Genomic DNA, 23,218 nt, shown 5'->3' on the forward strand with positions numbered 1-23,218 from the left:
AGTTACATTGAAATGTCTTGGTTGTAATGTACTTGAAAGCAAAGGTTCATTAGGTTAAATTGACCGCAATATAGGTATGTGGTTAGTTGCTACATTGAGAAGTGTCAAATAAAGGTTTGTACTTACATATTATTTTTACCTTTATTCATGTAGTTTACTCTTCTCTGTTTCCTTATGACAGTGTAGAAGTAGTACCATAACCTGTCTAGTAGATAGCAAGGTGTAGACCGGTTCAAAGCCCTGAAAATCCAGATTCTGTGATCTTGATGTTGTGGTATCTGGATCAGAATGATCCTTTCTGACGTCCTTAAAACAGCCAGATCGATCTGATCCTGGATTGCAAAAACGAGGTTTACAGAATCTGGATCATTGTGATCCAGATGAAAAGTTTCCAAGGGGCTCACGTTGGCCACCATCATTATTCTACAGGGTTCATCTGTGGATCTATTTTCATTGGGGTCCCCAGCTTGATGAATGGCTGTAGGCTTAGGTTCGATAGGCTTTATAGGCCTTCTCATCTCAAACAGGATTTCCTCTGAAGTTGAACGGCTTGGCATCAAAGTCTTGTTTGATGCTGAATTTTTTTTCCGGTTTTCTTTTCTCTCACTCTCTTGGTATTCATTTGAGCAACATACCAACACAGGTAAGAGTCTGTGTCTACAAATTCATGCAAGGTGATATCAGAACAGCCCTCTGTGCATCCTGTCAGTCCAGCCAGCTTTTAAAGTTGTGTTTAACTTTGACTGTGTGGCCGTTATGTCAACCACCAGTATACCTAATAATAATGGTTATGGACAAAATAGGCTATATTGGTACTGGCTACATTCACAACATGACACTGATATTCTCTTCTAGCTTGCATATGACATTAAAGTCAGGTTTGTTTTTGGTAGCAAATCAGCATATCCCCTGCCATACCGACCACAATGCACACACACACTCCCGTGTCTGGTGCAAAACGGCATCCAAGTGCCACTATGTTGCTGTGTCCCATCAATTTAACCTCTAGAGGGCACTCACACCTCAGCAATCCATGCAATGGGAGCTTTGAGTTAGGAGTTAAGACATAGTTAAGACATACACCACTGTAGCTTCCACAACTCATTACTTATCCTGGCACCCACAGTACCAGTACATAAATGAAAACACCACACATGTGTTTGTGTGTGTTTGGAGGGCTGTGTTACACATGATGTCCCATATACAGTACGACAGTCCATTCGTTATGAAAGACTCTTGGTGTTTAAAAACACAGGACTAAATATGGCTAAGTGAATGGGCCTTTACTACTGTTGTTGATGTTGTGTTTTTCATGCTGTGATTTATAGCACTACTGAAGACAGGGGAATTATAACATTGCGACCTGTGTCTGATGACTGCTTTGACTAGTCCAGGTGATAAATACACATATTCCTCTCTCAATAGCTGTCTTCTGGTGGAAATGAACGAGCTATCCAAGCTGGAAAATATGAACACAGACAAAGAACCACCCCACGAACTACATCACTGTGTCATTTCCCAGTAAGATCCAGTTTCACGGTGGTGAAAATTGTTGGTTGATGTGTTACCATGTTGAATAGTGCTCTAAACCATTCTCTGTGATAAAGAAAGGACATTCAGTTTGACATATTATTTTGTATTTATTCCCAATTCAAAATACCTGTTGTGGTTAAATGTATGGAGTATGAATAAGCAGAACATGGGGAGGGGAGGGTAGAGGATCGGTAATGGGGAGCAAAGGTAGTTATATCACAATAACTCGCGTTGTACAGTTACAGGGTTGGATAACAGATGTGGTTTAGCATGTTTTTAGCCAATCTTTGTCTATGGAGATTGCATGGCGGTGTCCTCGATTTTGTACACCTGTCAGCAATGGGTGTTGCTGAAATAGCCGAATCCACTAATTTGAAGGGTTGTCGGCGTACTTTTGTATATACAGTGTAGTTACATACAGTACCAGTCATAAGTTTGGACACACCTACTCATTCCAGTTTTTTTTTCTTCTATTTTCTACATTGTAGAATAATAATGAAGAAATAAAACTATGAAATAACACGTATGGAATCATGTAGTAACCAGGAAAGTGTTAAACAAATCAAAATATGTTTTATATTAGAGATTCTTCAAAGTAGCTACCCTTTGCCTTGATGACAGCTTTGCACACTCTTGGCATTCTCTCAATCAGGTTCAAAAGGCCTGGGATGCATTTAAATTAATAGGTGTGCCTTGTTAAAAGTTAATTTGTGGAATTTCTTTCCTTCCTAAGATAGCCCTATTTGGTAAAAGACCAAGTCCATAATATGGCAAGAACAGCTCAAATAAGCAAAGAGAAACGACAGTCCATCATTACTTTAAGACATTAAGGTCAGTCAATCCAGAAAATTTGAAGAACTAAAAGTTTCTTCAAGTGCAGTCACAAAAACCATCAAGCCCTATGATGAAACTGGCTCTCATGAGGACCGCCACAGGAAAGGAAGACCCAGAGTTACCTCTGCTGCAGAGATAAATTCACCTTAGATTGCAGCCCAAAAAAATGCTTCACAGTTCATGTAACAGACACATCTCAACAACAACTGTTCAGAGGAGACTGCGTGAATCAGGCCTTCATGGTCGAAATGCTGCAAGGAAACCACGACTAAAGGACACCAATAAGAAGAAGAGACTTTCTTGGGTCAAGAAACATGAGCAATGGACATTAGACCAGTGTAAATCTGTCTTTAGGTCTGATGAGTCCAAATGTGAGGTTTTTGGCTCCAGCCGCCGTGTCTTTGTGAGACGCAGAGTAGATGAATGGATGATCTCCGCATGTGTAGTTCTCACCACGAAGCATGGAGAAGGAGGTGTGATGGTGTGGGGATGCTTTGCTGGTGACACTGTCAGGGATTTATTTAGAATTTCAAGGCACACTTAACCAGCATGGCTACCACAGCATTCTGCAGCAATATGCCATCCCATCTGGTTTGCACTTAGTGGGACTATCATTTGTTTTTCAACAGGACAATGACCCAACACACCTCCAGGCTGTGTAATGGCTATTTGACCAAGAAGGAGAGTGATGGAGTGCTGCATCAGATGACCTGGCCTCCACAATCACCCAACCTCAACCCAATTGAGATGGTTTGGGATGAGTTGGACCGCAGAGTGAAGGAAAAGCAGCCAGCAAGTGCTCCTTCAAGACTGTTGGAAAAGCATTCCAGGTGAAGCTGGTTGAGAGAATGCCAAGTGTGTGCAAAGCTGTCAGGGCAAAGGGTGGCTACTTTGAAGAATCTCTAATATAAAATGTTGAACACTTATTTGGTTGCTACATGATTCCATGTGTTATTTCATAGTTGTTATGTCTTCACGATTATTCTACAATGTAGAAAATAGAAAAAATAAAATCCTTGAATGAGTAGGTGTGTCCAAACTTATGCCTGGTACTGTATATTTACAGGTGTATTCGTAGTCTTATGTTTCTCTGAAACTGTTGGTTTTGGCAGTGCAGGAAATTCTCAGTCTTCTTCCTCTCTTCTCTCTCTTCCCTCTTCTTCTCCTAGATATATATCAACAGTACTGATGTTTTTATGTTCTTTCTCAGAATACTTACACATCTTTTTTGAACAATCTAAACCTCATTTATACTTACAGTTGGAGTCGGAAGTTTACATACACTTAGGTTGGAGTCATTAAAACTTGTTTTTCAACCACTCCACAAATTTCTTCTTAACAAACTATAGTTTTGGCAAGTCGGTTAGGACATCTACTTTGTGCATGACACATGTTATTTTTCCTACAATTGTTTACAGACAGATTATTTCACTTATAATTCACTGTATCACAATTCCAGTGGGTCAAAAGTTTACATACACTAAATTGACTGTGCCATTAAACAGCTTGGAAAATTCCAGAAAATGAAGTCATGGCTTTAGAAGCTTCTGATAGGCTAATTGATATAATTTGAGTCAATTGGAGCTGTACCTGTGGATGTATTTAAAGGTCTACCTTCAAACTCAGTGCCTCTTTGCTTGACATCATGGGAAAATCAAAAGAAATCAGCCAAGACCCCAGAAAAATAATTGTAGACCTCCACAACTCTGGTTCATCCTTGGGAGCAATTTCCAAACGCCTGAAGGTACCTCATTCATCTGTACAAACAATAGTAAGCAAGTATAAACACCATGGGACCACATAGCCGTCATACCGCTCAGGAAGGAGACGCATTCTGTCTCCTAGAGATGAGCGTACTTTGGTGCGAAAAGTGTGAATCAATTCCAGAACAACAGCAAAGGACCTTGTGAAGATGCTGGAAGAAACAGGTACAGAAGAATCTATATCCACAGTAAAACGAGTCCTATATCGACATAACCTGAAAGGCCGCTGAGCAAGGAAGAAGCGACTGCTCCAAAACCGCCATAAAAAAGCCAGACTATGGTTTGCAACTGCACATGGGGACAAAGATCATACTTTTTGGAGAAATGTCCTCTGTTCTAATGAAACAAAAATAGAACTGTTTGGCCATAATGACCTTCGCTATGTTTGGAGGAAAAAGGAGGAGGCTTGCAAGCCGAAGAACAACATCCCAACCGTGAAGCACGGAGGGACTGTTGCACTTCACAAAATAGATGACATCATGAGGAAGGACAATTATGTGGATAAATTGAAGCAACATCACAAGACATCAGTCAGGAAGTTAAAGCTTGGTTGCAAATGGGTCTTCCAAATGGACAATGACCCCAAGCATACTTCCAAAGTTGTGGCAAAATGGCTTAAGGACAACAAAGTCAAGGTATTGGAGTGGTCATCATAAAGTCCTGACCTCAATCCTATAGAAAATATGTGGGCAGAACTGAAAAAGCAAGTGTGAGCAAGGAGGCCTACAAACCTTACACCAGCTCTGTCAGGAGGAATGGGCCAAAATCCACACAACTTATTGTGGGAAGCTTGTGGAAGGCTACCCGAAAAGTTTGATCCAAGTTAAACAATTTAAAGGCAATGCTACCAAATACTAATTGTGTGTATGTAAACTTCTGACCCACTGGGAATGTGATGAAAGAAATAAAAGCTGAAATAAATAATTCTCTCTACTATTATTCTGACATTTCACATTCTTAAAATAAAGTGGTGATCCTAACTGACCTAAGACAGGGAATTTTTACTAGGATTAAATGTCAGGAATTGTGAAAAACTGAGTTTAAATGTATTTGGCTTAGGTGTATGTAAACTTCCGACTTCAACTGTACATAGGGGAACATCTATAACCATGTGTCATAGTATATCAACAAACAAACCTTAAGTGTCTGAACAGTGCAGAAACAGCTCTGAGCAAACCTCTGCCACTGCACCTGTTTATCAAACAAGCACTGTACAACAAGCAATCACAAGACATCAGACAGAATCACCCAGACATACCCGAGATAACCAAATTCATACCATAGAGTAGACATGTCACATACCCAAAACGTAACATAGACGGCCATTATGTAAACCAAGTTTAGCCACCATGTTGAAACCAAACGTTTCATGAGAATAGCAGTCTAATTTGGAACCTACTCATATAAAACCACAACCAACATAGATAGATACACATCTGAGCTGCATTTCAGTCTAAGAAGTTGTCTCCCCTCTCCTTCTGCTCTGGTTCAGCCTCTGCACAGATCAAAGGTGACTGGGTAGGTCTAAACAATAGCTTCACCTACTTTCACCTATCCAGTCCTATCAGATCTGTGAGTATCTGAGTGAATGAAGACAGCAGCTTCGCAGCCATGACCCCTGACCCCCTGGTCCTCATGACCTCATCGTGCGTATGTTCCTGTACTGGCAGAGCAGCAGCTGTCGGAAGGTGTTCTTGAAGGTGGTGTTGCACAGGGCGTAGCAGGCCGGGTTGACGGTGCTGTTGATGTAGCACAGCCAGTAGCCAATGGTCCACAGTGAGTTGGGGATGCAGCTGGAGCAGAAGGTGTTGATGAGCACCATCACATTGTAAGGCGTCCACGTGGCCACGAACGCCACCAGAATGGCCATGATGGTGCGCGTCACCTTCTTCTCCCGGGACGGAGGGCCCTTCTTCTTCTTCGTCTTCCTCTTGGGGCTCTGCTTGGAGTTCCTCTTTGTCACCTGGAGACAGAAAAGTGATCGATTTTTGTATGAGTATGCGTGCATGCATTTTTTTCATGATTCTACATTCTCCTCTACCACATAAAATATCTTGTGCTTTTTGATTTTGGTTATAAGTATACACTTAGTATACAAAACATTAGGATCATATACCTAATATTGAGATAGGTTGGGGTCTACGAGGTATCGAAAGGGTTCCACAGGGATGCTGGCCCATGTTGACTCTAATGCTTCCCACAGTTGTATCAAGTTGGCTGGATGTCCTTTGGGTGGTGGACCATTCTTGATACACAAGAGAAACTGTTGAGGGTGAAATCCCCAGCAGCGGTGTAGTTCTTGACACAAACCGGTGCACCTGGCACCTACTACCATAACTGTTTCAAATGCACTTCAATCTTTTGTCTTGCCCATTCACCTTCTGAATGGCACACATACACAATCCATGTCTCAATTGTCTCAAGGCTTAAAAATCCTTCTTTAACCTGTCTCCTCACTTTCATCTACACTAATTGAAGTGGATTTAACAAGTGACATAAATAAGGGACCATAGCTTTCACCTGGATTCACCTGGTCAGTCTATGTCATGGAAACAGCTGGTGTTCTTAATGTTTTGTATACTCAGTGTATATATATTTTCACTTTACACATACTTCATATTATTATTTAAGGGAAGTTGCTGTCTATTCTGTTGTGCATTATATATATATCAACACCTTTAACAGCGTCCGTGTCACCAGGCTGTGTTTCTCTGTGGCAGGGGTGGAATCTGTGTTGCTGGCTGTGTATGTCTCTCCCTCAGGCCGGGGGTTGCTTCTGATACAGGAGAGTTTGGGCCCGCAGCCTGTGGCCTGGTTCTGAGAGCAACACCGTGTCTGGCTGGATTTGGCTTCAGCGTTTGACCCCTTCTGTGATAGGCCAGGCTCTTCCTTTTGATTGGATGATGAGGCAAGGTTGCTGACTGTTGTGGTAGAGCTATCTCTGTCTGGCCCTTCCCCTCTGCAGGGCTCCCTGCCATTCTGCTGCTGGACCCCCTCCCCGACCTTCTCTCCATCCCCACCCTCCTCCTCCTCCTCCCCAGTCACAGTGCAGTCATTGGGCTTGGCCCTGCTCCCATCCTCCTGGCTCTGCGATGGCCCTTCTCCCAGGCTATTCCCTGAAGGTTTCCTGTTGTTCCTCCGTACCCGGCTGCGGCTGGCCTTGGATATGCGCCAGTAGAGACTGATCATGATGGCCACAGGCAGGTAGAAGGCCGCGATGGCCGTGCCAAACGTCACCGTTGCGTTGGAGAAGAACTGGATGTAGCACTCACCAGGCGGCACCGTCCGCCCACCCACGATGAACTGCCAGAACAAGATGGCAGGAGCCCATAGTACGAATGATAGCACCCAGGCCGCCGCAATCATCATCCCCGCCATCATGGTGCTGCGGCGCACCGGATAGCTGAGAGGCTTGGTGATGCAGAAGTAGCGGTCAAAGCTAATGATGAGGAGGTTCATAACTGAGGCGTTGCTGACCACGTAATCAATGGACAACCACAGGTCGCACACAACCGGGCCTAAGGGCCAGTGTCCAATCACAATGTAGACAGTGTAGAGGTTCATGGAGCAAAGGCCAATAATGAGGTCAGCACAGGCTAGGCTGAACAGGAAATAGTTGTTGACAGTCTGGAGGTTCCTGTTGACCTTCATGGAGAGCATACAGGAGAATATTAGAAAAGACAATGATATGTGTAGGACCAGGAGTTTTTCCTGACCATGTGATCTGGCCAAGGTCACACATCACTAACCATGTGCAATGCATTTTGCCAATATCTTTCAATCACAACACTAAAGAAAAACAGGTCTCCAGTATTTTAGGTGCACTGAATATTGTCTGAATATTGGCTATCCAACGACCTTTTCAACTGTATCCTAAGAATATGATTAATTTAAAAACTAAGTGATGGATCTTTAATCCAAACCTTTATGGAGAGCATAACCAGGATGTTGCCAATGACGGTGACGAGGCTGAGTGACCCGGCCACCAGGATGATGAGGACGATCTCTACCGTCTTATAGGGACTCCCAGAGAAGAGACTGCTGCTTCCATTGTCTGAGCTGAGGTTGGAGTAGTTGGTGAGGTTGAGCGTCTCCATCTTGTCTGGTCTTGGTTATCCTTTTCAAGTATGCTTTGGGGCCAATCTCAGAACTACAAGATACACCTGGTAATGACAAAGATTACATACGCTTTTGATAAGAGATTCTCCATTAAGCATTCTTTTTAGTTCAGGATAAGGCTTAATCTGTGTCCAGGAAACCAGCCCATAGTGTATTAAGTCTTTGCATGAGTGCATCTCTTTGTGTGTGTGTGTGTGTGTGTGTGTGTGTGTGTGTGTGTGTGTGTGTGTGTGTGTGTGTGTGTGTGTGTGTGTGTGTGTGTGTGTGTGTGTAAGCATTTTCTCTGTACTCCTCACAATCAACTACCTGATGGTTTTGTACTTGGTTCCTTTGTGATTTCCGACAACAGCTTCCTGACTGGTAGAGGAGAGAGCAGGTGTGTGTTCCTTAACCCAGGTGTGAAAAAAATGGCAGGTGAGCAAATAAAGGCCCTTTCCCGTAGCTGCAAGGTTTAGAAATCCACACAGTAGTGTCCTATATCTCAAAATCAATATGCAGTATCACCCCTGGATATTTTAGGACAGGTATGAAGGAAGAACATTCTCAGATCCAATTAACAAAGGATTATTGGTGAGCAGCAATGACCTGACTCCTAATATTTATCCACCTGCTGCTGTGTTTGTAGAAAGTAGATTTGACCTGAATGTTAACTGCTGAACACTAAAGACTAAATTAAAAGTAAATAGTTGAGCTAATAATTACCTAAATTACAAAATTAAATGTTTGTTTCCTTATCCTATAAGCCTTTGGATAAGGAGGGACCGCAATCCTTCCTATGATTTGGATTACCTGACTGCTGTCTACCTAATGCTATCATTTCTGTCCAAAACCCAATGCAAGTCAATATCTCCCAAATATTTTTTTGAATTTGTTTTATTGATGAAATGTGTAGTACATATTCTGCTGTTCTATCGCGTCTGCAGTGATGTCAGAGGGAAGAAGCAGTGTAGTTGTTTGCAGTAACCTCTTTGTTGTTGTAGTATCCCAAACGGACGCGGCACTTTCACCAAATAAGGATTCAATCTTTAGGTAACTTCATTGAGCTACACAGTCAGTTCCAGTCACATTGGGATGATTTTGAAATATTGAAACCATTTTTTTAGAATGTGGTCTTATTTGTACTGTATTTGGCTCATCTATGCTATGAGTTTGAATGCATTTTAACTGCATGGTTTCCTGGACAAGGCTCCCCTCCTGGCTCTTTGAGGACCTGAAAGTACTCACTGGGATAGGATGTGATCTGACAGGTCGAGTTAGAACACATTATTAGGTCACCCTAACCTCTAAGACAGCTCATTTACATTTTCTAGTTTACTGTGGGAATAGTGAGGGATGCTGTCCACTTTGAGAGAGTGATGTTGGTGCAGTTGTTTATCTTCCTTGCTGTCTTTTATACTTTCTACACTTTGTGAGACCCTAATCTCTCTCTGATCCTGTCTTGGCTCATCTCTAGCTCATCTCTGAACCAACCCCAACCCTCTTCTGTCTGACAGTAACAAAGCAGATAGCTCGATTTACAGGTATAGCAATTCCCTATGACACAAAACAAACAACACAATAACTACATTTAGCAAATGGAAGAACACCCCTGTAATAGCTGTTAAGGAACGACGGTAAGAACAAAAAGTATCTACAGCACAAACATTACTCAGACAGCGATGTGATTACCTGATCTATTCGGATCAGGAAATCAATGGAAAGACACTCAGGAGAGACTTTAAGGATCATTGCATGCTGCTGAAGCAGCCCCATAAGCAACTCCATTAGGCTATGTGATAAGATTGTACCTGATAGAGGCTTCCTTCCTGCTTTTAACATCAGCTCAAATATCATTACAGTATGAGTACCCCCATCTGTTATCCCTCAGATACCCCATTTTGTTCAATTATGAAACAGTGCTGTGCTGCACTTACAGGGTCATAACCATAGAAACACAGTATGGTCATAACACTCAAAAGATCAGGAAGAGAGCCTGCTCTGCTCTATTGATATGTATGTGTTTGAGGTGAAAGTAAGACAAACACGTTTCATATTCTCATTATTCTGACAAACACATTTGCTCATGAATTTTTCATGAAGCCCCCTCCCACTCATATACACGTACAGTAGATGCTGTAATAGGTGGCCCTATGGAGAACCTCATATACAGACCTGGCATTAAATGTTACATCAACATTATGAATGAATCAGTGACCTGCTAAGAGTCATTGTGTTTTGCTTCAGGCATTAAGGGTTAATGCAGGGAGACCAAACAGCCGTTACACAACTGTCCAATTAGCTGCCTGAGTGGCAAACATATTTATTTATGAATCTACAATGAGGATAGGGGTCAGACCAATGATGTGTCTAAACATTATGCAATAATAATGTACATATGTATGTCTATGGGTCAGACAGAGCTCCTCTTCCCTCCCTCATACCACGTGCACATGTAGCCCCTCACACCCAGACCTTCTGATTCAAACATAACAGGATGATAACAGGACAGCTCCTACTAATTGTTATGGATGGAATCTGGAGAGAAAAAAACGAAGCAGCTCCTTGACAGGCCCACTAGCTTATCTAGCGTAATCTGATTCAACAGCTGCTTGCCCCAACAGCTGGTTCCGGTAATGTGCTAGTATGACTGGCTGTCTGGCTGAGTTGGTTTTCAGGGAATAATTCTCTTCTCACTTGGACTCTGAGAAAGGCACCGCATGCTGCTGTTACATTCTGTCTCACCATGTTACAGAGAACGAATCTGGGGCACTGGAACACAACTTGGAACATGTCTTGGAACGTGTGTCCGTGTGTGTGATCTTTCTCTTTTAGACCCTCTCGTGTTCAGTCCACTCAAAGCACGTTACTCTGTTTTTCCATTGAGGGCTTGGATCACCTTTCTTTTCTCTGCATAGTCCATCGCAAATAAACAACCTGACAGTATACAAGGCCAATAAAATTGCCACCACTTGTTGTAACAATTTCTGGGAAGTCTGTGCTACACTGGGAGAGGTGGGAAATTTTACATCACTGTGTGCTCTGCATTGACGTAGGAGTGTAACAGAGTGTGGAAAAAACACACGCCACTCTGCATCACAGAGCCAAGCAGGAGAGACAGAAACAACCTACCAACACCAGATTCTATCAAACAACACACCCTGAGAACAGAGGGGAGGAGGAGAGGAGAAAACTATAGGACAGAGGAGAGGATAAAGGGATGATCGTTGTACACACACAGGCAGAAAGACGGAGTCGGTCTATCTGAGCCAGGGCACCCTGGGGAGGAATATGAGAGTTAATAGGAGAAGATTAGGAAACATAATAAGATCTACCATGTACAATTCCCAGGGAGGAGTCCGTCGGCACTCTAATTTAGCTGTTTAACACACACACAGTACAGCATGGGAGATTCCTGGTGAGAAACAATATAATTGTTCTAGCCTCACTTGACACTATCATTAAATCATGATATTAAAGGGTAATGGTACAGGACATGGTGGTACAGGACAGGAGTGAAAGGTATTCTAGGTTACATAGGTATTCTAGGTATTCTAGGTTACAGGTATTAAAGGTATTAAAGGTAAAGGTATAAAGGTATTAAAGGTATTCTAGGTTACAGGTATTCAAGGTTACATGAAGACTCGCGCCTCAGGGATATTGTGTGGAAGTCACAATGATGAGACACTCCAGACCTAGGCCGAAAATAGTTGTATTTTGTAGTTTATTTGAAAATACCAACTTTTGAAATAGTCGAGGTAGTGTAATATAGTTTATATAGAGTTTCAACTAAAAGGCAACTTTTTTCTTTGATATTCAAATACAGGTCTCAGAAAAACAAATAAACTTTTTAAGTATTTTGAATACCTCACAAAAAAACAAAATAATACTGAAGTTATTTGAATATATGCAAGTGACATTTAAAAAAGAAAAACATATTTATTTGATGGCTGCCAAATACTTGATGAAGAACCAAAAACTACAACAGTTTATTGAATTAGTCTAAATATATGATCAGAAGCACATGGTTTGGAGGGCCCTTAGATATAAATCTGAATATAGCCAATAACCTACAATTAAATACATGAGGGACATGGAATCACCTCAACATTTGAGTAGACCACTTAAGCAGCTTCAAAATGACTAAGAAATATATTTCATGAGTGAGACATCAGGAAATACAGTAACACTTGACATCTAGTTCTTATACGTGTTGTAACTTTGGGATTATTACAATATCAACATTGTTGTTACATAGGACTTTGGAAATTGCTTTATAATTGCATAATAATGGAGTTATTACATAAGTGATATAAGGAACAGTCACTATTATTTCTCTTGCAAAAACGTTCAGATCATTGCTATCCAATTAAAATGCAATTACCAAAGTATTATGTAACAACATGCTAATATGATGTTTCTCCAATGGTACAGTTTTATTACACAAGCACAAGAACAGTCATGTTCAAATGGTCTATGCTCTGTTAAAACACTGTAAGCGCCAAAGGTGGCACAAATCCATAATGTACACGTTTATTTTCCGACAGAAACATTGTGTTTGTACAGGAATTTTATTTCTGAGAACAGTCTCAATTCATTCGAGAAACGTAGCTACAAAACTCCACCCAAAATTGTACATGCACCCAACTTTTAAAATGATCTGTGCGTTTCTATTCGAGCATGAACTCCACACTTACAAACCAAACCCAGTTCGCGTAAATAATATAATATTTGATAGGCTATGTTAAAGTTTGAACAGTCTCGCTGTGACAATGGTTGTCCCGGACTTACCTTCGACCAGTTGAGTCAGGTGGTGGATGGATCCAGTTGTTATGCCCATATCACTGTAACCGTCCAGAAAATATAGCTTCAACAACCTGGAGAAATGTAATGGCAGATGTCAACATACTTCTCAGGCTGAAGGACAAAGGGTGACTTTGCGTGTTCGCCAGTAGTCGTATGTGCGAGAGAGAGAGAGAGGGGGAGAGAGAGAGAGAGGGGGAGAGAGCTCGTGAATGAATCACGACGCTGCACCATAAAATGAAGTTGTATTTCGACAAGTTTATGAAGTTGAGGAAACATTGTCAACACTAAACATTCAAGTGTACGTTATTTTCCTTTGCAATGAGGAAGTAAAGCCTATTCCAGAACGCATTATTTCGTGCAAGATTTTGTTTAACTTCTACTTCATCACAATCCCGGATCCGGGAGCACCCCCATCAGTAAAAAAGCTGACTAGCATAGCCTAGCATAGCGTCACAAGTAAATACTAGCATCTAAATATCATTAAATCACAAGTCCAAGACACCAGATGAAAGATACACATCTTGTGAATCCAGCCATCATTTCTGATTTTTAAAATGTTTTACAGGGAAGACACAATATGTATTTCTATTAACTAACCACGATAGCAAAAGACACAACTTTTTTTTCCCACCATTTTTTTCCTGCATAGGTAGCTATCACAATTTCGACCAAATAAAGATATAAATAGTCACTAACCAAGAAACAACTTCATCAGATGACAGTCTGATAACATATTTATTGTATAGCATATGTTTTGTTAGAAAAATGTGCATATTTCAGGTATAAATCATAGTTTTACATTGCAGCCACCATCACAACTCTCACCAAAGCAACTAGAATAACTACAGAGACCAACGTGAATTACCTAAATACTCATCATAAAACATTTATGAAAAATACACAGCATACAGCAAATGAAAGACAAAGATCTTGTGAATCCAGCCAATATTTCAGATTTTTTAAGTATTTTACAGCGAAAACACAATATAGCATTATATTAGCTTACTACAATAGCCAACCACACAACAGCATTGATTCAAGCCAACAATAGCAATAACGAATAAACCAGCAAAAGATATACATTTTTTCACTAACTTTCTCAAACTTCTTCAGATGACAGTCCTATAACATCATATTACACAATGCATATAGAGTTTGTTCGAAAATGTGCATATTTAGCGGCACAAATCGTGGTTATACAATGAGAATAGTAGCCAAGCTGGCAACAAAATGTCGGGAGAAATCTTGGGAGAGGCACCTAATCTAATCATTAACTAATCATAAACTTGACTAAAAAATACAGGTTGGACAGCAAATGAAAGATACATTAGTTCTTAATGCAACCGCTGTGTTAGATTTTTTAAATGAACATTACTTCAACATACAGCGTGCGTTAAAGCGAGACCGCACTGAAATTAATGGCGGAATATGAGTTTTACATTTTTCAACAGAACAACGAATTAACATCATAAATAGTTCTTACTTTTTGATGAGCTTTCATCAGAATCTTGGGCAAGTTGTCCTTTGTCCAAAAGAATCGTTGCTCGGTTGTAGATTGTCGCCTTCAACTTTGGAATTAGCAGTAAACATTAGCCATGTGGCCCAGACGTGCCCAACTCACTAGAACGCAACACAAAGAAATATCCGAAAATCGCAATATACTGATATAAACTGATATAACTTGGTTTAAAATAACAACATTATGATGTCTTTAACACCTATATCGAATAAAATCAGAGCTGGATATATCTAAGGCCTATAACGGTAGCTTTCCAGAACGCCATCCTGAGGTCTGTCTTGCGTCATGGCGAATGTTGAAAAGACTGCACCCCACGTTCCAAAACCCTTTATATGGCCTCAGATCTGCCTAGCAACACATTTACATTTACATTTAAGTCATTTAGCAGACGCTCTTATCCAGAGCGACTTACAAATTGGTGCATTCACCTTATGACATCCACCATTCCAATTCTCACTATTTGCTGACATCTAGGGGAAGGCGTATGCAGTGCATGCATCTCGACCAATAGAAGACATGCAAATTAATAAACTGACCCCAGAACAGCCTGTCTGATTTAAGATTTCTCGGTTCCTCACAGGAAAATTGCTCCAACTTGAGTTCTGTTTTACTCACAGATATAATTCAAACGATTTTAGAAACTAGAGAGTGTTTTCTATCCAATAGTAATAATAATATGTACATATTGTACATTGTTGCTTGTACATATTGTACGAGCAAGAATTGAGTACGAGGCAGTTTAATTTGGGAACAACATTTTTACAAAGTGAAAACAGCACCCCCTATTGAGAAAAGATTCCATGGACAGTGCTCGTGCGCGGTGCCAATTGAAAGGCCGTGGGTAAACAACTTTGCATGCTTCACTGCATTAGCCATGACTTCATTTAAGCAGAATCTGACAAACAGAAAGCCTGCCAGTGCTTGAGAATCCAAGCATGTGTGTGTTTACTGTGGAGTATTTATTCACAGGCATTCAAACACAGCAAGCATGTCGCGGCAGGTAGCCTAGTTGTTAGAGCCTTTGGGCCAGTAACCGAAAAGTTGCTAGATCGAATCCCCGAGCTGACAAGGTAAAAGTCTGTCGTTCTGCCCCTGAACAAGGCAGTTAACCCACTGTTCCTAGGCGGTCATTGTAAATAAGACTTTGTTCATAACTGGCTTGCCTATTTAAAATATATATATGAAGTTAGTTCCATTCCGTGTCCCTTGTAGATGTATAATATCACGGCTTATCAAATCAAATGTATTCGTCACATACACATGGTTAGCAGCTGTTAATGCAAGTGTAGCGAAATGCTTGTGCTTCTAGTTCCGACCATGCAGTAATATCTAACAAGTAATATAACCTAACAATTTCTTCTATACATATAACAGCCCTGACTTTTATTTATTTATTAAACATTCATTAATTAATTAAAGTGCCCCGCTTTTTAACTTGAACAATGACATTGAGACGGAATATGGTGTTTGTTAAGTACACTCTATGTGACAATGCAAGCCTAGGAGTTGATTGTTATGGCTGAAAATGTACAGAATACCGTTCAATAATGGTACTATTCACTCAGTGGATGAAATCTGTCCCTGCATCAGTCCTATTTGCTGTATTAACCATGTATTCCATGTTAGTAGGCCTAGCTCACTTAATGCATCACAGTATTCAAATGAGGGGCTTTGCAAAAGTATTTAGAGCAAAGTTGTTATGGAAACTATATGAGGACCTAATAGTGAAAAATGATCTACAAAATGGATCCATGTTAAACAAATGGTTTTCCCTCTCAGCATAATGAGGGAACGAGATTCTGCTCAACTCCATAGTTATTCTGTAGCCGGAGGATTTTAACCTTTATAACTCTGTCGTATTGACCTTCACCACACGTGACGTACACTGCCCCAGTCTGAGTGTGGCCTTACCCTGATGGAATTACTAGAGAGAATAACAGCCTCCACACTCAAACTATTACAGACGAGATGTGGATCTGTCAGCTAACAGGCTCATACAAGGCACTTAAATATGATTCAGGCTGAGAATGGAAGAGCTCACATATAATTCTCATGATATTCTTATCCCGAGTCATGGTTAATAGTAGCATAGTACATACTGTACATCAATGTATAACACAGTAATCTGAAATCCCATCAGATTGTGCCTCAGTTTTGGACATAAGTCGTTGTAGTTACAGTCTGTCCGAAATATACATACATATATTAGTGTATATGGGTCATTACCCATTTGTAAATTGGGTTTAGTGTTTCCATGCCGGAGTCTCTGCCGCAGACTACTACTGACCATAACACAAGCATGTCTGCAGCATCCTCCCCATTAGACTCCATACACACATCCTTATTACCATATAATTAAATAGAACATAATGTAGCAAAACATAATTGAATTTATCTCTATGATTATAACATTCTGTTTATTGTTTGTGATCAGTCGTTATTACAATAAGCATCATGTTTGTTTTAAGACATGTGGACATCGTCTCTCCATGGCGACAAACAATGCTAACGTTGGTGACGGCTCTCACACTGGAAATAAATAATAATAGGAAATGAAGTTAAGTGTAACGTGAGTCGGGCTAAAACTGAAGGGGATTATGTCATTCAACCCTGATTAGCGTTAGTGATTGGTGTTTTAGACACAGCGCATTGAGATGGTCACAAGCATCTGAAGCATCAACCAGTTTTCAATGACAGTAGAACAACGAGATATGGGACCCACAACCATATATAGAGACATATGATGATGCCTGTGTTTATCACTGTCATAATATCACTTGAGAGGGACAGCTTTATTTTATACCTAAGAGGAGAGCCAGTGAATGGACGGTTGCTGGTTCGAATTCCAGGTCTGGCACGAAAACCTGTAGGGATGTGAGTGTGCAACCTGAGGGTTGCTGCTGATATCACTGTCTCAGATGCTATCTACTGCCAAGCAAGAAACATAACCATCAGCTTCTCCAGTGGAGCATCTCTGTGTCTGCTTCCAACTTTGTGTATGAGTAGGTTACGTTGTGTCCCAGGGTGTTGGGTATTGTATTGTGACAGGAAAAATGTATTTATGTTTAACAATGAATAATACATGCCAAAAGGTGCATCATGCTGTGTTTTCTGTTACAGTGCCTGTGTAATACAGGTAGTTTCTCTGATGATTCACCTTTGCCTGAGACCCGAAGTGTTAGCTCCCAGCTCTTACACCTAGGCTTCGGCTCAGTGGGTTAATACAGTCTTGAGTAATGTAGATTTCCTAGATTTGATAAATTGTTGGTTAGACAAGTGAGACGACTGAGCCAAGCCTCCTGATCAACTAAATGTCAGGCCTTGGGTTTCTCGCCCTGTTATTCTCTGTTGGACTTCTATCTGAGATTTTCTTTCCATTATTGTGTGTATGGGACAGTGCCTTTCTGTTGGGTGCTCTTTGATGAAGATGGTATGTGACTATGAGTGTGCAAATAGCACAAAGTACCTTTAACTTTTGGAGGAAATCTGTTCCTGTATCAGTTCTACTGGCCATTGGGGCAATAGGCACTGGAGCGGTCTCATTCCATAATAAACCTGTGCGAGAGGGATATAGCCTTCAGTAATATCTTTATACCTTGGATAATAATACAGTGCTTCAGAAATTATTCCATTTTGTTGTGTTACAGCCTGAATTCAAAATTGATTAAATTGTTGTTTTTTCTCAGCCATCTACACACCATAATGACAAAGTGAAAACATGTTTTTTAAATTATTTTTCCAAATGTATTTAAAATGAAATACAGAAATATCTCATTTACATAAGTATTCACACTCCTTTGCTATGACATTCCAAATTGAGCTCAGGTGCATCCAATTTCCTTTGATCATCCTTGAGATGTCGCTACAACTTGATTGGAGTCCACCTGTGGCCAATTTAATTGTTTGGGCATGCTTTAGAAAATATCACACCTGCCTATACTGTATAAGGTCCCACAGTTGACAGTGCATGTCAGATGAGAAACTATACCATGAAGTCCATGGAACTGTTCGTAGATCGCCAAGATAGAAGTGTGATGAGGCATATATCTGGGGAAGGGTATAAAATAATTTCTAGAATTTCCAAGAGCACAGTGTTCTCCAGCACTGGGAAATTGAAAATATATGGAACAACCCAGTCTCTGCCTAGAGCTGGCCATCCAAACCAAACTGTGCTTTTGGAAATGTATTTAATCCATTTTGAATTCAGGCTGTAACAGCAAAACGTGGAATAAATCAAGGGTTATGAATATATTCTGAGGCGCTGTATTTCACAATGGTGTTACATAATCCATGTTACTCAATGGAGGTGCATACATTCAGAAAAAAACAAATGCTGTGTATGGTGTGTTGTGTGTACATGTATGAGCTCTGATGAATGTGTTTTCAGAGGTAAAACAGTGGAAATATTATCATTATGAAAGTGATGCAGTTGTGCCGAAGGGGCATGAACTATTACCCAAGACTCAGTGATAACACCAATACCGACACGTACACACACACACACATCCCGCACGCACCAGAGTGCTGTTTAAATTCAAAAGGGGTGCTATGTGTTCCATTCTATGTTGGGATGGCCCTTCATAACACTGTTCCCATGAAAGCTGGTTGTCCACTAATCTGTATGTGAGGAAGAAAAGACCAGTGAACAGGGCTTGCCGCTTTGACTCTATATGGAGAAATGCCCCAAGGTACCAAAGGAAATGAGGTCACTCTGTTACGATCTACAGTAGCTGCTTGAATGCAGAGAGGCCACATATAACTAGAGCAGGGGTGTCAAACATACGGCCTGTGGGTGATTTGAGTAAAGAATTTACAATTATAAAAGTATTTTATATATATATATATATATTCTCACTGGTCAGTTTATTAGACACCGACAGGGAGATTAAATTAAGGGGTTTACTGTTAAGATGGGTGGAACCAAAGCAACCCAATGAAAAAATGTGGACTCTTTTATGATATAATAATTGGTTTACAATCAGGGACCCGTGATCATATAGGCTACATTTCACCTGCTGGCTAGGTCAGTTGTGTTTTAACAACACCACTGCCATCTAGTGGATCATTGTTTTAATGTTTTAGTACTGACAGGACACCACCAGTATTGACTGATAGCAGTGATGGGAGTCAAGACTAGAAGAACCTTCAAGACCCAGACCAGAATCAGACTTAACCAATACCAGATCTGACCAAGACCAGACCAAGACAACCTCTTGAGACAGAGAGAGACCAACAAGACCCTGTTTATCAAGACCAAGACCACTTTAATTGTGGACAGACAAGACCCAGACTTAGACTTAGAGACCAACACTCTTGACCAGAATGGCCATTCATAGTAGAAACATGGTCAAGATTAGTAAGTAAAACGATGACATTCTCAGTTCCAAAAAACGAACAGGTTGTGGTAAATCTTACTACCACACAGGGACACTGTTTCACAATACAATGTGATGGCGCAATAGCAGTTCGATCTCTTGACAATCTGTGTTACTCTCTCAGACAGTGATTTGTTTTCATGTTAACCCCAACACCCCTTTCATCATGTGTAAGTGTATTTGAATAATTATATGGGTATAGTCTGAACAAAACTGTTTAAAGCTGCAGTTATAAATGTTTTTTAACACACCTGATTGAAATAATTGACTAATCATGGTCGATTGATCATTTAATCCGATGTTTTAAAGTTGGGTTGGAACAACATTCTGCACACTGGTTCTCCTCTGGACCTGGTTTATCCACCTCTGCTGTATTGCAATTAGTTACTGGTTCTGGAGTGAGGAAGCAAAGGGGTAGAGTAGAAAGAGACATCAGAAATGGATATAGACAGAGCATCGAGAGAGGGTGGAGAGAGATCGAGAGGAAGAGAGAGTATACATTATCTCATCCCCCAGTTGGAAGACCAAGTAATCATAAAGGAGCCCTAAAGGAAATTGAATAGAAGCATATGGGCTGACTGCGCATCTCTCTCCACCCTATGGGACCCTGTGCACATCACACACACACACACACACACACACACACACACACACACACACACACACACACACACACACACACACACACACTAATCAGTCCCATATGGAGGCCAAGTTCTCTTATGAGCGTAATGAGTACCACAGTACTAACAAGGCGCTAATTTAAACTCTCCATTCACCTCACACAGACACACATACTGGGAATGCTATCACTTACTGCTAAAAGAAAACACAGCATAGCTGGGACTTTAGTGATAGGGTTGTTCACATAGCAATCCAGAAAATGGCACAACTGTTATTCTCAAATTAAACTCACTGTGTTAAAGTCTCATGAAAAATCACAGACAATCTTTATACTTTATAACAAGTTTGTTTACTCAGAATACAGTAGACACGGGTATGGTGTTGGCGATACGGTGGTAAGACTAATGAGGGCACAGGAGTGTGAGACAACAGTTTAAAAGGAAATTAGACTTTGTGTTTGATTGTAAGCCCCTTGTGTTGATCCCTACTGAGTCTTTGTTTTAGTCTGTGCTCTCTTACCCTGTGTGGTTGCTTAGGAAAATCTTTCACCGTGAGTGGATTGGAAAAATTATGCCACTAGTTTGCATAAAGCCTCATCTGAAATGGAAATGCCATGTAAAGCAAGGAGGTGGATTATGACCATATCTTCCATTGCCTTTATATACTGTATCCAATGCAATGTTCATAACCAAGTGGGAAGGTGATATTTACCATATACAAGTGGAAAAAATCCACTTGAACGCCCCTCCAACTCGTAATTACTATAGGGAAACTCGTCTATCGTCCCTGAGCCCCGACTTCTCCCACATGCTGACTTATGACGTGACCTACTAAGGAAATTACCTCAATAACATAATTTTTGGCAGTTAAATGTAATAACAAAACATAATTTATAAAAAGCAATCTAGTAGTATGGTTTTTTAACACTATCATTTGTTTATAAACATAATAGCTGTACTTTTAGTTTATGGTTGACGCAGCTTGTTGGCCATTAGACCATCTACGTTTCTCAACGAGTTCAAAGCACGTGAATGCATCCAACTGGTATTTACAACTTCACAACTGGTAATTACCACCTTCCCACTTGGTTATGAACACAGCATTAGCAGTGCACCTGCATGAGAAGGGCATAATACTGAAGCCAAAGATATAGAATCAATAGAATAGAGCCTCCTATTTACACAGTACTTAATATAACTTGTATATGCCATAGCTGCATGTGTGAGCAAGGAAAGATGCTCAGTATTCTGAGCAATGAGATAAACTGCAATTAATCAAACATTCCAGATTGTCCACTGTGACCCAATATGGCTGTGGTGGTCCATACACCACAGAGAATTGCTTTGATTGGAATGTCCACTTTTTATTCTACTTCTATGACTGAGGTTCACTCTCTATGTATTCTATGAGTCATTAGGCATCTGTCAGGATACAGTCATTTGAATGTCTAATCCCTCTGGATGTGGTTGGAGTGAAATAACTACCCAAGGGTTATGACCCTTATGTCATAGCTATTCCTGTCCAATAAGAAAGCTTGTTTTCGCTCTCAACCAATGGCTCTGAATAGCATCTCTGTCTGACAGTATATAGGGCTGCTGTGTATAACACTTCATATTATTGTGGCTGTAGCTTTCAATGCAAATCAGCTCCTGCTCATAAACTCTGTCAGTTACCATGACAGGATCTATGAAATATTAATTCAAACCTCCACAAACACTTGCACACAAACATGTACTACGAACAGACACGCACACATTGAATGAAGATTCAAAATTTGGACCAACATATGACTGTTAAACATAGGCTACTGTCTTCAGATATATTCATATTCCGATGTATTAACAGTGATCAGCAGCAATTGTCTGCAATGGTTATTGTTTTTCGGACGTTCTGCTGCCATAGGCGAGCCAACAAAATGTATCCCCCGCAAAACTAGAATAGTCCCAGTAAGTAAAATTACGTTGAAAAGACATCTAAAAGACGTATTTTCCAGACGTTGAAGTTAGGTTCAATTTAGGTTCTGAATGAAAGGTGAAAAGATATTCAAATCAAATCAAATTGTATTTGTCACATGCGCCGAATACAACAGTTAGACCTTATCGTGAAATGCTTACTTACAAGCCCTTAACCAACAATGCAGTTTTAAGAAAATAGAGTTAAGAAAATGCCAATAGTCTGGGTGCCCATTTGATTAATTGTTCAGCAGTCTCATTGCTTGGGGGTAGAAGCTGGACCTAGACTTGGTGCTCCGGAGCAGTTGCCATACCAGGCAGTGATGCAACCGGTCAGAATGCTCTCGATGGTGCAGCTGTAGAACTTTTTGAGAATCTGGGGACCCATGACAAATCTTTTCAGTCTCTTGAGGGGGTAAAGGTGTTGTCATGCCCTCTTCACAACTTTTTTGGTGTGTTTGGACCATGATAGTTTATTGGTGATGAGGACACCAATTTTCCACCAAAGAGTTCAATCTTGGTTTCATTAGACCAGATAATCTTGTTTCTCATGGTCTGAGAGTCCTATAGGTGCCTTTTCGCAAACTCCAAGCGGGCTGTCGTGCCTTTTACTGAGGAGTGGCTACCGTCTGACCACTCTACCATAAAGGCCTGATTGGTAGAGTGCTGCAGAGAGTTGTCTTTCTGGAAGGTTCTCCCATCTCCACAGAGGAACTC

The 23,218-nt window shown here is 40.7% G+C and overlaps 1 protein-coding gene across 1 annotated transcript; it reads right to left on the reverse strand.

Annotated features, from left to right (window-relative positions):
* Nucleotides 1-1,650: 1,650 nt before the first annotated feature.
* On the reverse strand, nt 1,651-8,430 carry LOC129866888 (muscarinic acetylcholine receptor M2-like). Its single transcript, XM_055939903.1, has 3 exons — nt 8,054-8,430; nt 6,807-7,775; nt 1,651-6,093 (listed from the first exon to the last, which is right to left on the reverse strand). Exons 1-3 carry the CDS (start codon nt 8,225-8,227, stop codon nt 5,764-5,766), a joined length of 1,473 nt encoding a protein of 490 aa, XP_055795878.1. The 5' UTR covers nt 8,228-8,430; the 3' UTR covers nt 1,651-5,763.
* Between the last annotated feature and the right edge of the window lie 14,788 nt (nt 8,431-23,218).

The sequence above is a fragment of the Salvelinus fontinalis genome, chromosome 12 (genome assembly GCF_029448725.1).
Source record: "Salvelinus fontinalis isolate EN_2023a chromosome 12, ASM2944872v1, whole genome shotgun sequence".
Taxonomy (NCBI): Eukaryota; Metazoa; Chordata; class Actinopteri; order Salmoniformes; family Salmonidae; genus Salvelinus; species Salvelinus fontinalis.